At 40.8% G+C, this 17899-nt stretch overlaps 1 protein-coding gene across 1 annotated transcript in view; it reads right to left on the bottom strand.

Annotated features, from left to right (window-relative positions):
* The window catches only part of LOC121180655 (teneurin-3-like), a 212901-nt gene that overhangs the window by 16324 nt on the left and 178678 nt on the right, over positions 1-17899 (bottom strand). The window contains exons 28-41 of the mRNA XM_041036246.1: positions 15035-15159; positions 14810-14917; positions 13446-13600; positions 12201-12302; positions 11897-12070; positions 11022-11081; positions 10562-10724; positions 9762-9900; positions 9527-9632; positions 8956-9098; positions 8173-8351; positions 5821-5925; positions 4330-4460; positions 215-384 (exon numbers count right to left, since the gene is read on the bottom strand). Coding sequence (XP_040892180.1) covers positions 215-384; positions 4330-4460; positions 5821-5925; positions 8173-8351; positions 8956-9098; positions 9527-9632; positions 9762-9900; positions 10562-10724; positions 11022-11081; positions 11897-12070; positions 12201-12302; positions 13446-13600; positions 14810-14917; positions 15035-15159 — 1860 coding nt within the window. The remainder of the gene's footprint in view (positions 1-214; positions 385-4329; positions 4461-5820; positions 5926-8172; positions 8352-8955; positions 9099-9526; positions 9633-9761; positions 9901-10561; positions 10725-11021; positions 11082-11896; positions 12071-12200; positions 12303-13445; positions 13601-14809; positions 14918-15034; positions 15160-17899) is intronic.

Genomic DNA, 17899 nt, shown 5'->3' with positions numbered 1-17899 from the left:
ACTGAACAGAGTCATCTGTGTTGTACTTTGAAGCTCCACATTTAACACTTGGGCTGATCAGTTTCAGTTCAAGGCCCAGCATCACTGTTTCGACTAGGGTGGACATCACTAAAATTCAATGTATAGCACAGCTGCCTTTGGGTGAGTGAAGTAGCAGGGGTGGTGGGGGAGGGTTATCCTAAAATAATAAATACTCTTGTAAAGAAGGGCTTACCTGGAGTATGTCAAGTTAACTGACAGTAGCTTGCTGCTGGGAACCCAGAGTGTGGGATGGCCTTGGGTGTCATAGATGATCTTCAGCAGGAACTTTCTGTGGTCATCATAAATTTTCTCTGTTCGCAGTGTCCGATCGTAATCCACAGACAGCAAGTTCCTACCATTCACCTGGAGACACACAAAAAACAGAAACAGAAACTCTTTGATCATATAGATCTTTGATCAGCTGAAACGTTAAATGCTCAGTAGCTGAAAAGGATTATGTTACATAGCCCTTCAATCCCTAAAGTCTGCTGAAAGCCACCACTTGCTGCAATGTTGATTGCACTTCACATACATAGCTTACATAGCTCAAACAACAGTTTTATTCTTAGAGCCAGGGCAGTAGCAGAGGCAAAAAATTGTGAGGCTTCCCCTGAATGTGGCACGAGGGAAAAGTTTACGAGATCATTAAAACCAAAAGGTTTTAAGCTGGGGACAGACGCACTGTGCCAACAATGGCAATCTACCTGTCATGAAATATTTTGCATCCGTTTTATCCTAGAGGAAAATATAATGTGTCAAAAATTGAAAGAGCTGGTCCTCTGGGGAGCATGAATACACTCAGCTCATTTTTTAGTATACAAGTGGAATTTAGTACTGGAGCAAAGGTCAAGAGGTTACCAAGAACTAAAGGATCTATCTAGCAAATGTCACATCTATCTACACACAAGGACCCACAAATCCACTTCTAAACCTCAGCCACACTGATTAGTTTTGAACTTGTAGACATATTTGGTCATATCTGAATAGCAGAGTTTCCACAGCTCCACTCTGGTTGTCTTATCCATGGTCTGTTTTTTTTCTGCTCATTTGGAATGTTGGTACACAAAAACAATAAGATTCATGATGAAGGATTAAATACCTGGCTAAGCAAACAACGAAAAAAAAAAGCCCAGGTGTTAAATTCTCATTGGCTGTTCAACATCTGCGCTTCAGCCAGTGAATTAAAACAGTCGTCTGATCCAAGACTCATAAAACACTAAGGCCTCATGGAGCTAGCTAGCCAGTCTTTATTGCTTTCTAAATGATATGCTGTTTGTTCAAAGACCGATTTATGAAGACAGATAGCCTTGGAAAATTGGAGCCAGGTTTGGCACAAAACTCACCTTATGGATCCTTGAAGCAAGGACAAACACTATGAATTAGCCAATCAATCGTTTTGCAGGCCTGTTTCATTAAAGAGAGAGTCTTGCTGGAAAATGTTCAAAAGTCATTTTTCTCATCTTTTTATTCCGCCACTCATTCATTTGCAAATTAGCACCAGTTGAATGCACTGAGGTGAAGGGTGGGGGCAGAGAAGGAGGATATTGGGACAGTGGCCAATAGCCAGATGGATGGAAAACATGACCATTGAGATAACACCAAGACATCCAGACTGTGAGCCACCTCATAATCAGGTGGAAACAAATTATTTAGCAGATTGGCATACCCTGTCTTGGTGATGTGGGTCAAAGCAAGCTGTGACTTTTCTTATAACGTAACACCAAACAGGGCTCTCTGACAGTCCTCTCTTCCCTTTTCACAGAATCAGTCAACATGAACTAAAAAAATACATTCATCTAATTACCTAGTACAGGGAGGCACCACTGGAAGAATGTCTGGAGTGTATTTTTTAACATGACACTTGTGGTCATCAACCCAATCTCTAGCAAATGTAAGCACATTCTAGGTGTTTCTCACCACTATGCTGGTATCTACGCTGGGTCCTTGTAGTTGGTATGTAAGAATGCTACGCCTCTGTTGTTTATGTCTTACAGTTTGTATCGTCTTATAATAACCTGTCCTTCACCAGTTTCCTGTATTTCCTTTCAGATTTTTTTCTAGGACGGCCCCCCTCTTTGCTATCTCACAGGCACATGTACCTGCAGTTCCATCTCTGCGAGTACAATTTAAGTAAGTGACCTTCAGAGTCAAGACATTTCTGAAAAATGAGGTCACTGACCAGTTTCCACGGCATCGGTTTATGGCTAAGGTTGGGACTGGAAATATAAGGTGCACCAATATGAGTGCGTGTGGGGAGACTGAACTTTTTATTCAGTCGTTTAAATATCATTCATATCATTCAAGGAAATTAAGATTTTTAAACCGACTGATCGCTTTGATCGGGTACCCATGTATCATGGAATGGGTGGCCAAGAATGTTGAGTTGACCACAAACTGTGTAACAGTCTGTGAATCCACTGCATGTCTATCATCCATATATTATAGAAAGAAATGATAGTGACAGCTGATAAATTACAAATCCTGTACCAACTGTCCATCCATCCAATATCCATACTGCTTATCCACATACTGGTACGAAAAACTGCTTTGGCATACATCTGTTTTTTTTTCTTCTGGAGCTTGTTCGTACACACTACTACAATTGCACCACTTATGGTTAGTTTAATTCAATTTCAGTTCAATTTTATTTATATAGCTCCTTCCACAATCAAAGAATTTGAATTTGAAGAATAAAGAAGAAGAATTAGATTAATCCAGCCTAAGAAAAAAAAAAAAGGCTTCCAGCACGCATAATGCTTGGACCCATTTTAATGATACTACTAACAATACTAATAATACTAATACTACCACCACTACTACTTTTTATAACAGTGATAATGATCATAATTCTGATCAAAAACAGTCAGGGCCCAATACCACTGGTGTTTGAGCTCCCAGTTGCCATTTAATAAAAAGACTGGATTAAAGTTAGCTGCTGTTCATCCAGCCCCACAGTCAACCCATTATCATTAACGGCTTAAACTGGAATAGTGTGTGTAGTGAAGACAAATTCTCATACACATGAATCACACGTGTGTAGCTGACATATTCAGTATATATACAATGCATTTATGTTCACCCTTGCGCGTTTAACAAACACATGTCTACCTGCAACTCATTATTTCTTGTTCACAATACAACAGTCCCCATTACCACTAGTGTTCCATGCTTGCTGTTGCACTCATTAGAGTATATTGGACCATGCTGAGAGTGGCACCTCTGTGTGGATCAAACTCTCCAGAGGTGATATGACTGCACATCTTTCCCCCTGTTAGGCTGGGATGGTTGGAAAGCACTCCATGTAATATTCAAGCGTTGTAGACAAATCACTGCCCCCTCCATCTCTTCTAATAGCTTGGAAGAACAACAGACATGACATGACAGATAGAAAGAGAAACCTCTCTGTAACCTGCATCCCCCACCCACACAGACAAGGGACTAAATGATAAGAATCACACGACTCAGTGGATAGTGAGTTTTGAGAACTGTTGCCTCATGGCAAGGTGTGGGATTTACATCTAATGTCTTCTGTGTGGGTATCTCCTTCCAAAAGTCCAACAACAAGCAGGTGAATTTGAAATTATGAACTGCCTGTAGGTGTGAATGTGTTAACCCTGTAACTGAGTAGTCACCTGGCCTGTGACCCTGTGGTACAGATAATGGATAGATGGTGTAATAGTAAAAATATTTGAACACATTCCGATAAGAATATGTTATCATAGAATTTATGCAAGTGAATACAATTAATTAAAATAATTTAAAATAAAAAAAATGCTAAATGATTTATACACATTATAATGTGTTGCAAGCACACTCAAATGTTTATTAATGTATTTGTCAGCTATTTTTTCTCCATAACTTTATGCTGGCATTTAAACATATGATGTGAGTAATAAGATTCTTTATAGGAGAAGTTATGAATGTTGACAACACCTGTACTCTTATACCATGGACACTGAAAATGCTGGATTGTGATTGATTCGAAAGCTGTGGATGAATTTTTAGGGTGTTTGCTTTTTTAAATTAAACTGAAAGTAAAGAGAGCTGAGCCTCATCTAAATGGTTTGGCTTCTCATTGAGAACCACACAAATGTAATTTTAAATGTGTACCAAATTTGCGTGAATCTGTAAAAAAAAAAAGTAAGAAAAGAGGACTCTCTAAGTGTTACCATCAATTTGAGAATAAATGGACTGAGCCAAATCCCACTTTCAATTAAAGAACACGCATGTCAATCTAATCCTATTTCCTCCTCCTGTGTTTAGTTTAGGTCAGCAGTTAGTCATTAGATGTTCTGTTGTTGCTCTCACCCTGAGCTTTCTCCCAAAGACGATGACCTTTCCTCGGGTCTGCTCCTTCCTGAACCTCCACTCAACCAGGTTTTGCCCGTTTTCTCCCGGCAGCGTCATGTTGCGTCGGGCTACAGTTGGGTTAGCAGCACCTAAATAAGGATAAGAAAGAGAGAAAATCTAAATCATCACATGCAAAAAAAAAAAAAAAGTACTAAGTGGTGCTGCACACTTTTTACAGTGGATGGAAACGCTTTCTAATCATGTTAGTGCTGTAATGTTCCTGAGCTCTTTTCTTTCTCAAACTAGCTCAAACAATTAACTTTGCAACACAGTACATGGATTTTGATACCAGAATCTCTCAAGGCCCAGCACTGACTCATCAACAGCCGAGGCCCCTAGTGTCTCTCCCCTCTCTAATGTGAGTCGGACTGCATACGGGTCACCACTCATGTGCCTAAACAACCACCTGGTAGCTGGGGGACGCCAACATCTGCATTAACAGTGGCGTCCACCGGCAACAACTGGGCAAAGACTTCTTCCAGCCTGAACACTGAACATTCTGCTGTTTGCAGCCTGTTGAAAGCTTTGTTGGACCACTGAGCTTCATGCTGACCAGCATTGTGCCACCTGCCTGAGCCAGAGACGGCCAACAGACTGCACTGCTGTCCTGATGTCCTCCACACACTACCATGGATTGGCCTAACATCCATTTATGATTATGTTAAGGACCCTTTCAAGGTCTCCTTACCAGGAAAAAAAACAGCTCTGAAGGTAGCATCTCTTTAAACAGTAGATAAATCACTGATAAATAAATCCAGATTTATTATGTATTTTCCTTTTTGGAATGTTTTTCCTCTTCATGTTTTCACTTGGCTGAGACACTGATCACTCTCACCATTTCATTTTAGCAATCAGTTGTAAGATAAGATAAGATACACCTTTATTAGTCCCACAATGGGGAAATTGCATCCGTCACAGCAGCAAAGAGACAAATTCAGGCACCCAGAATATACAAAAAATCAAAAATATAAAGACTCAAGATAAGATTTACCGGACAAAAAATAGATATTTGCAGCACGAAGTAATGTATCAAATAAAAGTGCGAGCTGAAAACACTATCACTACAGCTGGAGAGGCAGTGGCTCGTACCGAGTGTCAGAGTAGAACATCTAAACGTTACACTGACACCTTTTCATAAACAGGCCCATCAGATGGTTTTTACCTGCACAGAGCTGTGTTCCTGTCACAGAGAAGGCCTCAGATACAACACAAAAACTCTTGCCTAACAACCATTCACATGCTCATCTGTCATGTAGGGTACTAGGCAATTTATAATTCATAGGCAGCCGCCATGTAGACACACTACAGCCAGTGTTTTACACATACCGCACAGTTTGAATTAAGATAAAGCCACTGAACAGTTACACCTTATTTTAGATTTTAAACGAATCTGTCACAGACATGAAACCTCTGATATATATTCATGCTGATGTGCTCAAAACTGCATACCTGCCAATATGTGGGGCTCTGTCTGGTAGTGTGTGTCCATCCCATTGGCATAGATGACCCTCAGTGAGTGGTCATTACCCACCTGGTAGCTGTTACGAAGCTGGTCTGTATGAGGGAAAGATAAAAACAAGTATGTTATCAATATCATCAAAGCAATATTTCACAGCCTGTATTCAAAAAGAACTGAGGATAAAGGACAGAAGAAGAGAAACAAAGAGAGGAGAACAAGAAAGTGTAAGAGAGGGAAAGACATAAAGGAATATATGGGAGGAGAGAAAACAGTACAATTAATTTCTGTGGGCAGTGTTTGAACCTGCTAATGGAGCACAGAGCAGGTATTAACATCCCCCAACCTCTTTTAATTAGATTCCCCTTGACCTCCTGCAGGACTAATGGCTGTGTGTGTGTGTGTGTGTGTGTGTGTGTGTGTGTGTGTGTGTGTGTGTGTGTGTGTGAGGCTCTCCAGGTTATAGACATTTCGCCTTCTCCTTCCTTCTGATATCCCATCATGTAAATGATTCCTCTTTGACTGATTATCTTTTTAACAACTATTCAAAGTACTTTTTTTTATGTTGACAGTCTCACCATCATTTTTCAAGGGCACATCAAAAAGAAAAAAAACAAAAAACATCTAGACATTTGATGCAGAGTCCTGGAAATAGAAGCTGCAATCCTTACAGTTGCTGTTGTTTCCTTTTCTTTTTATGGTGGCTGTACGCTGTGGTTTAACATTGTTAAGGCTGATCATTCACCACCACTCCCATTTCAATTTTCCAGCTGCACCACCATGTTCCGCCAGTTTTTACAAAGCACTCAACAACAACACAAACATTACAAAATACAGCTGCATTAATATTAGTTGACCATTTTCGGGATGTATCTAAATCTAAAGTGTGATTTCAGTCTTCAAAGTGGCACTGGCACTTTTCTGCAGTTTAGATGATAGTGAGGAGGTGAAACAATAAATAATGCATATGGATTGATGGAGAGGAATGCTACGCTTTTCATGGCTTTGAATAACTTATTACATTCCAATCAATACTGATCTGCAGTTGAGGGAGAATCGCCTCGGTTTTCCCTCACACTCCGGGCACATGTAGCTTGCTCTGAAACAAATCACTGCCGGCCGCCGGAGGCTTTGCTTCGACTGGCTCATTAGTTCAGATTTAACAAGGACATCAGCGCTAAATTGTTGTTTTCCCTGGCCGGTTAGGCTGACCGTCTGACATGAAGGATGGTGAATCTAGCATTTTTTTTTCTTTTTGAGGTTCCCTTCACATCTGTAATTATCAGGGGGGGATGACACTGACAGATGACGGATTTCTTCATCCCAGATTTGTTCTTGGCGGTAGATAGAAAGCTAACAATGCAGGTTACAACTTTTGCTATCAACTGTGACAAAAGGTGCTGGAGTGACACAATCCGCAGGAAAATAAATCAAGATGAGAGAAAGTCCCCGTCAAAGTAAAAGGGAAGAGATTTCAATATGGCTTTTACTGTGAAATAGACACAGGATGTTTTAGGTGACAGTTGCTGGCAGTAGCTAATGTTACATTTATACAGTTTTTTGTTCTTGAACTTGTTAAGAGAGCTGCAGGCACTTACTGCAGTTTATCAAACCTATAAAAAATACCTGAATCTCTCTCTCTCTCTCTCACACACACACACACACGCAGTGGGTAGTTAAACATGCTTGAGCTGGCTCTGAGGAATAGCAATTTTTAGGTGGGATTTACACTGGATCTCGTTGAAAGAGCTGCAGGAGCTTATTACAGCTTCCACGTATATATCAAACCTCCAGCACACAAAATCAATGAAAACAATGCCCCCTTTTCAACGTTACATGGATTATAAGCGAAAGGCTGGGTCAGTGTCAGCCCACACACCTTTGAAGCTGAGGCTGTTTAGTAGCCCGAGAAACAACAGCAGATTTGCTAATAGACAACCCATTGTATCCTCAAACAGAGGGATAAGGAAATTCATAGAAAACATCACAGTTGGAAACAATGACAAACCAAATGTCCACTGAGTACTGGCCAACTGTGTTGTTGAAAGGAGCAAACAATAAGACCATCATTCAGGAAACATTCTGTATTTTACGTTGTGTGTCACTGGGTTTCTGTGTGTTTGCTTCGCAGCAGAAAACTGGATAAACTATGAAAAACCAAGTATAAGACTGCAAAATCATGTATGGTGGATAGAATTCCCTCTATCAGTACTGTTATGTGTGGGTCAGTACATACAGTGGTCCCGTGGAGCATTCACCTGAGCCACCTGTGTGCGTTTACAATGGGTAAGTGCAAGGGCACTAACAACACACTCTTGAAAACTTTGCTTGTGTAAGCACCTTACCCTGTACCAGAGTGTAGAAGGAGTCTATTGACGACAGGTTGGTTGTTATAGAAACGTCCTCATCTCTCCCTGACGTCTCAATGTCCACAGCAACAGCCCCCGATGACATGTCGCCGTGGAGATTGGTCACCACACCAGTGGGGAAGGTCACATTAGTCAGACGGCCCTCGCTGTCATAGCTTCAAAGACAGTGGGGATGCAAGGAGGGAGGAATAAAAGGGGGCATTAGCTGCCATTACTGTGATGTGCTTTATGGATAATGTTAAAAAAGAAATACCTGAATCTCCCACACACACACAGGCACACCTACACACACACACACAGCAGGCTGTGGCCAATTTTAAGGAAGGTGCAATTTAAAGTGGATCTAACCATTTCATTAAATTCAGTGAAGTTCTACTGTTATGAAACTATGTTTTCAATTATTTAAAATCTCTTGTCAAAAGACTAATGGTTTCTTATCCACTGGACCCATGAAAGGTTATGTATAGACATAACATTTTTAGAAACTGTGGTGAATTGAGCCTGCATGTTATAATTTCATCAGTTCAGCTTGACACCTGTCAGGTGTCGCCCATTTTGTGCTGGTTTTAGCAGGAGCACAGCATATTTGGCAACGCCATTCTGTCAGAAATGTTAGAAATTATTTTTTTTACCATTGTTATATCAGCTTCATTCTGAGTTGATATAATTCTGCCCATCCATCCATCCATCCATCCGTCAGCACACAGCAGGACAGACATGCACTCGCACTCAAAAATAAAACACAGTAATGCTGCTCACTCATAGAAGGTAGTCCAGCCTATCTGGATGCTCTTGGTAGCCAGCAAGCCACTGTTGCCGTGGTAACTAAACAAAACCAGCTCTTGACCCTGAGCCGTGAGTGTCTTCAGACCTCCATTAGTCCCAATGGTTAGCCAGATAACCTATACATGCACAAAAAGACAAACATGCACAGCCACAGGCCAACAGGTCAACAGGAGTGTCATCATGTTAGACAGAAACACCGGTATATGTTTATTTTATTTTGATAAATATTCTACGTTGTAAACACGGAGTCTTCTTTGATACTTTTTTGAGACATGAGATAGTGTTCAAAATTATATTAAAAAAAATGACTGGCTTCTTTAATCAGCAGGTATTTTTGATGACCTACATCTGACATTTTTCCTTTTTCTCTCAGCCACGTACCATTTATTCACAAAACAGGATCCTTTGTCCTTTCAAATCAAAATATGGCTAAAATTCTGTGAAAACACTTGTACCAATTCTGCAACCGTATCAACTAAAAAACCTAGAATGTTGCTGAACTGAATGCCTTATACAAATTAATTTAGGACTTAGCTTATCTCACCTGATTGTCAGGAGCAACCACACGTACAGGCATCCTGTTGGTATCTCTGCGGATACGGAGGGTGTTCCCGCTGCTGTCTGTCACCGCAGTGACGTCCTCCTCATTGCTGAGAGTCCAGGAATGGAGGAAGGAAAATGATGAAGTGAAAACTGGGTTTAAAAAAATGAAGAGACTGCAAAGAGTTTTTCACAAAGCAAATATGTGTTCATTTCCACACACACACACACACACCAACCTGTAGCTGAAGTTGTATTTGTAGTCTCCAGTAACCAGAGACATGGTAAACTGATGAGTCCCATTTGTATCAAACACATAGAGCTCTTGAGAGGCTGGAGAAGCCACTTCATAGGAGCTGGGACCTGAAGCCAGAGAGCCTGAGGACAGGGGACAAATGGTTAACCTTATTTTCTATTGTTATTTTCTTTCTTTTCTTTATTAAACCTTATTAAACAGCATCATCACAGCACCTGTTATAGTCACTGCTTTGGAATACAGTATACACAGAAAAATTCTATTCATAACTTTGTTTGATCACTGTCTGTAATGGGTATGGAAAATATTCAGGTCAGTTCTGCTGGATAGCACTTCAGCAGTCAGAGCCAAAAGTTTCTTTTTAGTCACAAACCTATCATTTAGCCTGTGAGAACATGAAGTTCGGGTTGGTCTGAAGTAATCTGCTACAGTAGCTGTTAACCTCTTCAACCCCTCAGACTCTTCAGTGAGTCCCATATTGCTTGTGCGTGTTGTGTGGCCACCCATTTAACATTACTGCAAAGCAACAACTGTTTGTTGGTGCACAGCATTCTTTCTGGCCCAGATATGAGTTCATGTGATCCACATTCCATGTGTACACACATCATGGCCAGTATGTGAATGTAGAGTACCCCATAACACTCCATAAACTTCACCATAAATGTTACAGTTGCTAAAGAAGGGTGATATAAAACCACAGTATTAATAACATCTTCACCCTGCCAAATACTGAGAGAGGTGGGGAACATCATTTGGATGCAACTGTGATGGGTGTATATGTACCAGTGGGTGGCTGGTTGCGTCGTATGGCCCGTATCCGGATGTTTCCCAGATCAGCCACATACAGCGTCCCGTCTGGAGACACCACCAAAGAGGAAGGACAATTAAACCTGGCATCTTTGGCATAGCCATCTCCTGTTTGATAGCAGTCACAGTTGGCATCATTCTGCAGGACAGAGGGAGGTATGAGGGGGTGGGGAAGGAAGAAGGAGCAAACAAAGACAGAAAAGAAGTGAATATATGAAGAATTTAACTTTTGTTATTTTGCTATATTATTAATATATCTATGTTAATCACAGACCTACAACCATTGTATTGTAGTGTATTAGACTGGTACAGAGCATGGGTTTGGTGAACTGATGGACAAAACAGATGGACCATGATAGGGGAATCGAGATTAAGATGATAAGTGAAATTAAGCTTTTAAAGGACACGGGTGACTAACATAGTTGTGGTGTAATACCTTGCAGTCACAGTCAGATGGCGCTCCAGCTAGATGGGTAATTTCTCCATCAGTCGACACCTAGTGGGGAAAGAAACAGACGTTTTTAAAACTACGGAAACAGAAGTAAAGAAAACAAAAAAACAACCAGCTCAAAATGCTCAGTCGTATCATTGGTCATTCACTGTCCTTACATTTCTCAGGACAGTCAGCATAAACCAATCTGGGTCAGCACTAAGCAGAAGTTTAGCTATACCAAAGAATCTATGACACAGTCCCCATGGATACCAGATTGGGACAACCCATCTATAATGACAGGGGCTAAAACTATTGGACGGCACAATTTATATGGGAGGGAGATTCACGGAGTGGATGATATCGACACAGAAATCTCTCCAAACAACAATGCCCTTGGTGGAGGTACTTCCAGCGGAGGAATCTAGGAATCAGGCTAAAGAACCACCAAAAGCCTAGAACTGGGACAAATTTTTACCAGCAGGAGATATTTTTCAATTAAGCACAGAAAACTCTCTATGAAGACATTAAAATACCATCTAATTTTCCAGCTTTGAAAAGGCCTTTGACTGTGGATTTAAGCAGTAGTGCAACAAATGACGAATCTAATGAGATCTGGAGACCTCGGCTCAAAGCATTATAGCGGTATCACTGGATCCCTCTGGTTGCAGAGGGTTGGTTTAAAGGCCAGCTTTTTGCTTCTATCTGAGGTCGGAACGTTTACCTCTCAGCTCCTGATTTTTTTTATCACTACGGCTGCGAGTACTCATAGCATCAGTACCACCGGCCACTGGAGGGGAAGTTGTACTTTTGATACTTCTGTTCATTTCATAATCAGGAAATTACTGTACATAAATGTGTCATGGTGTCCTGACAGTTACCTGTCGAATGCGGTGGATTTTCTTCTCATCCGTCTCTGCGATGTAGAGGACGCCGCTGTAGGACAAGGCAATGGCTGTAGCTCCTTCCAGCATGGTCTGGACAGCTCTCTTCCCCATAGTGTACTCTATACCGGGCACCTGACAGTGCATGGGACGACCCGCCACAATACGAACCTGAGCACACACACACACAAACACATAATGTTTGTTAGTTGATATGGTTTCCTTATGTTCCTCCAAAAAAAAAAAAGCTAAATGATTAAAAAGTGGCAGGAGAAGCTGAAACATGCACTGCTGTCAATACCTGTCTATTTTCAGTGATCTGCAGCACAACGTTGTTGTCCAGGACATAGATGGAGTTATCCATGGGATTGATGGCTAGATCTGTGGGCCATTCTAAACGAACCTGGATGTAGAGATGACAGATGGGAAGCAGAGAGAGAGAGAGATTCATTCCACATGCTACTTTGACTGTATAATTTCATTATATTATAATGTATTTAGTCATCTAATACTATTGATTTTACAACTCGTATACAGTGGATTTCTTGGATGCATCCTGCCTATTTTGTTTTTCTGAGTAAACTCTGAGCTGAATGAATCAGTGCCCATGGCCTAATGGTGCTGTTCGATAATGACACGTAAACGTGTACGTGATCTCAGAGTTCAGCAGCACAGCGTACTGTGGGTGAAGTGAGGACAGAGGTCTGCTGCCTCCGTAAAGAGAAAGCAGGGAGGGCAAGCACTTAAGTTGCTGACAAGTTGCTTTTTGCCCCAGAGGAGGCATTTATAAAAAAAAAGAAATGGTAAATTAAAATAACAGTTGTACGCCTACTGCTGGCAAAGGTTGACATGAAACAACTAGTCTTATTTTAAAGTATGAAAACTTCAGTTCTAACACCTTAAACTACATTTATTGATACTATTAAATGTCTTTGATATGCTAAATGATTTTTTTTTACAGGTAAATGCCTGTTCTCATAATATGTTTATAAATACATACATTTACCAGCCTACTAAACTTCCACATGATTTAATGATGATATTAAAGCAAAAAAGCAACCCACACGGAGCAATGCAATTACATGCTATTAAATTAATTACATGTAAAGCATGTGGAGAATTAACAAAAACTTTATATAGATTTTATAGTTATTAAAATATCATAAATCAAGGGAAAGAGCTGTGAAACCTGAGAGTGTCTGCTCAGCCACTTCATTTGTTTCAACAAGTGAACTCAAGAGGTCAACTAGACAAAAGCTAGAGGTCAAACTGAGCTAAATTCTGCAGAGAAAGACACACGGTCAGAGTTCAGATAACTCTGCGAGATATTCTAACTACACTGTGCTGCCAACAAAACTCAAACCCCCACACACACACACACACACACACACACACACACACAGATTCAAAGATTTTGAAGTCTAACTCCTACATGTAAGATTGTACATGTTCACTATCTTCTTAAATGACACCAAATCTAAAGCCATACCTTGATGTTAAGAAAACCCACAGGAAGGTAATCCCAATTCATATGTTTGATTGTCACCTGTCGGATGTGCATGCTGGTGTCGCAGGTCAAAGGTCGTGCAGAGGTCAGGTCGTTGCTGCCCAGCACAGTGGAGATGATTCCGTTACGATCCACCTTCCTGATCATGGTTCCGTCCACAAAGTAGATCAAGCCGTTTTTATCAACCGCAATCCCTGTAGGAAACAGACAAAAAGAAAACACACACACACACAATTTACATACACTCTCATCCAGCTGATCCATCAACTCCACAGTGTAAAGGAGAAAATGAATGTGTGGTGATTCTCCTGTGGGGAATTCAGGATGGAGCTGCAGCAGACAATAAATGAAAAAAAATAAAATAAAACAAACACACAAACAAAAAAAAAAAAGAACAAATAGAGCCTGAGTGTATTAAGGAAAGTCAGTCAAGATTAATATACGAATGAAAATTGTCAGGAGTGATAAAAACGTATTATACAGAGGAGCAAAACAGCAGCTGTGCAAATGAAAATCAGAAAGACTCAATGTGTCAATCAATGTGACTGTGAGCTTGATGAAAGCAGTTAGTAGTGTTACTACTCAAGCTAGGAGTGTGATATTTTTGTAGAGTAACTTTCTGCCTGTACAGATCCAATTTTGAGAGCCAATTCTGTAAATGCTACACTGGCTGATTTGAATTTTACTCCCCTCAAGTAAGAAAAACTCCTCTAATTCTAACAGGATCCGTGTGGCTGTAGAGTGAAAAGTGTCATCCTAAGTTGTGAAAGCTGTCTCCCATATACCTAAAGTGTCATTGTGTCTCACTGTCACTTTCTGTTCCCTATCCCGTTCCCTTCCCCAGACACTAGTCCTGCAGGACCCAGAGCAACGCAGTAACCAAACATGTCATCTTCCCTGAGGCTTAGTTCATTCAAGGTGCCGTATGTTGGCTTGCAAAGACTCTGTGCCTCCTGCACCAGTTCTTTTTAGGGGCTCTGACCGTTCTCTGCTTCGGCACATTATCAGACTGCTGTGGCAGAGGTTTACACTCCTTCCCAGGGAAAGAGATGATATGATTGTTCATGACTGCTATTCATATGCATCGTGAATTTTGACAGTGAGAGCGGAGTTTCCCTACCTACAGAAGCAAGAAGCAGTAAAAGAAGCAACAAAAACTCAATGAAAAAAGGTGTACCACCATATATATTTATACATGTATACATATATCATAATTTATTTACTTCCTAAAATTGCTATTGGCATCGGGTCAGGTTCTACACTCTACATCTAACATGTCAGTACAGTTCTGCTGTCTTACAAAAACAGGAGGATGACCTTTCAAGGATAAGAAAGTTGTACAGTTTAAACTCTGTACCCCTGTGTGTTTGTGTGTGTGTGTGTGTGTGTGTGCGCGCGTGCACCTTTAGGTCCCAGTAGTTGTGCTTCTGTAGCTTTTCTTCCATCTCCACACCGTGCTTCATCAAACGGAGGACACTGTTCACCTGTACCAGCCACTACTTCACCATTACCTGAACACACACACACACACGCATCATGAGTACAGTGAGTACACTGCATTAACATTGACAACAGAATGCTTTCATTTCTACTAACATAGTGTTTCACTGGTTATAGGAAGTGCTTACTGATAAGGTCACGGGCGCCGCTGAGCATCTTGGGTCTGTAGATGCGTCGCGAGTTGGTGTCTGACGCGTACAGCTGCCCTGTCACTGGGTCAGTGGCTAGGTAATAACGGTGAGCAGGGTTGTTGCTATGGAAGAAAGTGGTGGACAAAAGGGGAGGACAGAAACAAAGACAGTTAGGAAGACTCAACGTTGTACCTTTAATTAAGTCAGTATCAGTGACAGAAGAAGACAGATATCAAAGTCAACCATGTGTCGTCGGTGGACTTTAACACATCATCACATGATCCAAAGTTTGACCGGAAACATCATTGACACTGCACAGTTTGGGCAATTTTACAAAGGAATCATGAGCTTACAGTGAAATTGTCATCCTCAGAGCAGCGACATTATAATGGTGAAAACGACGGAGGCTTTCCAGAGCTGATGATAATGAAGGAGTAACGAATAAAAGGAAGGTTGATGAAGTGAAAGCCAAGAAACTGGTGTTAATTTCCTGCCAATAATGAACCAGGTGGTTGGTGTGTCTCTGTGTGAGTGTGTGTGTGTGTGTCTGTATTTCTGTGTACATGTTTTCTATTTTCTCCTCCTGATTTATGTGTAGGTGCGATACATGTAAGTGAGAAAGTGAGCAAATGCCTTCATGTGGTGTGTGTGTCAGCATTAACAGTAGGTTTGTCTGGTTGTCTGTCTCAACACAGCTACGTGGGTGCAATGGGCCATCACTTGTCTGTGACAAACTCTTAATGATGCCTGCCACGCTGTCATGTAAAATCCATCACACACACACACACACACACACACACGCACACACACACACACACACACACACACAGGCATGAACGTATGCATAGGCACTCGCCTCTGGCCTTAAGTCTCAGTGGTTGGTGATAATCAGCAGATGATCACAGGCTGTTAATTAAGACAGCTAAAAATAGACAGATTGTGTGTGTGTGTGTGTGTGTGTGAGACAGAGATAGTCTGTGTTTGTATGCACTTGTGGGGCCCAGACGTTTGTTTTCATTTAACTTATATTTAAGCCAAAAAATCCCATTAAAATTTAAACATTTTCATGACTCGAGGCAGCACAACAGACAAAATCCAGTGGTTTCAGACAGACCACACAACAGTGAAAACAAATACAGACACACACACAACTGTAAGGAAGAACTTAATTAAACTCCCTGAATCATTTGACCTGCCTGCTTCTATTAGAATATAAAGTGAAGGCAGTCTGTCTGTTTCCACCTGTCTGTAAGATCCATTCTGTTAATTAAGCCCAATGATATTCCAACAATTCTGCCTCCACTTTTATCATTTTCAACATTTAATGAGGTTCGCTTTTTCAGTTTTATAGTCCCATGTGCCAAAAAAACAACTCGTGAGGATGTTTTTGATGACAATGCCTATTAGAGACATGCATCAATGTGTGTGTGTGTGTGTGTGTGTGTGTGTGTGTGTGTGAGTGTATGTGTGTGTTCAGCTGAATGAAAAACAGCCCGAGGATGAACTTGACATGTGGATTGCACTTGATCATCTAAATATGCCAGGACACATTAAAAGATGTGGAGGAACAGGAAATAGAAAGATGCAAGGGTGTAGTAAAGAGTGATGGAGGCAATGATTGGATGAGGAAAGTATGTAGAGCACATGATAAGAGAACAACAGAAGGAGGAAATAAAAAGGAAGGAAATAAATAAAGACAGGAGGCAAAGGAGAAAGGAAAGTATGGCTATAAAAGGAGATAAAAAATGAAGGATGTAGTGGATGACAGTGGAGTAAGAGAAGAAGAAAGAGCTCACGCCGGAGAGGAGGGAATGAAACAATGACAAGTGAAACAGAACCCAGTGTGAATAAGCAAACATAAAGAAATGGCTGAAGGTAGAAAAAAAAAATCTCTGTGACATGACAAGTCCTCCTGAGATGATGTTGGGCTTTAATTAAAAAGTGAAATTTAATTGAAAACTACATTTGCATAAATAAATAAATAATCCAATCCTTTTGTATTGCCAGTAGCAAAGAAACTCCAGGTATGGAGCTCTGCTCTGTATGTGTATGAGAAGATGCAGAAGAAAAATAATTGGGTTAAGTTTCATTCTTAGAAGAAACAAAAGAAAGAAAGAAAGAGAGAGGAGCCAGGGAAACCAGGAACTGAATGTATGGGCATAGATATAGGTATTTTGAAGGTTAAGAACTCTGTTGTCATGGTTACAATAACAGTGATGGTGATGTGTTTATATAGAGCTTCTCTAGTCTTACAGATCTCTCAAAGCTCTTTTACACTACAAGTCCCATTCACATCCCCACACACTAGAATACCAAGGGATCAAATCACTGACCTTCAGATTATTGGGTGACCCACTAGAGAACAACCATATTCAGGCTTCCAAATAAAGAAAAAAAAAAAAGAAGAAGAAGAAAAATCCAAACATACAAAAATCTTTGTCGCTCTGTAACTAAATCGCCTGACCTCCTCCTTTGCTCCCACACTAGATACTTGGAAGGAGATGTGTGCTATTGAAGGCATTCAAAGCCCTTTTCAGTGGCACATGAAAAAGCAATTACTATACTACAGTACCAACATACATCCAGCTTTGCCAAATAATATACTTAGTCTGGTCTGGTCTAGTCTGGTCCCATAATTACAAGTAGCTAAATTAGGTTCGTGAAAAAAGGTTGCGCTTACAAAAAACAGAGCATAATTTGTGCTGAATGGTCCATGTGCTGCCGTCCAGCAGCTCAGGTGTTGCCACCTGACAAAAAAGCAAAACCATCCCATATCAATGCACGTGACATGATGAGCAGTCTCAGGCTTTATAAGCCCATCTGGACAACAGAGTTAAGGGTTTGTTGCTAGAGGACACCAAT

Source organism: Toxotes jaculatrix, chromosome 4 (genome assembly GCF_017976425.1).
Source record: "Toxotes jaculatrix isolate fToxJac2 chromosome 4, fToxJac2.pri, whole genome shotgun sequence".
Taxonomy (NCBI): Eukaryota; Metazoa; Chordata; class Actinopteri; family Toxotidae; genus Toxotes; species Toxotes jaculatrix.
This window is presented reverse-complemented; position numbering and strand designations above follow the sequence as displayed.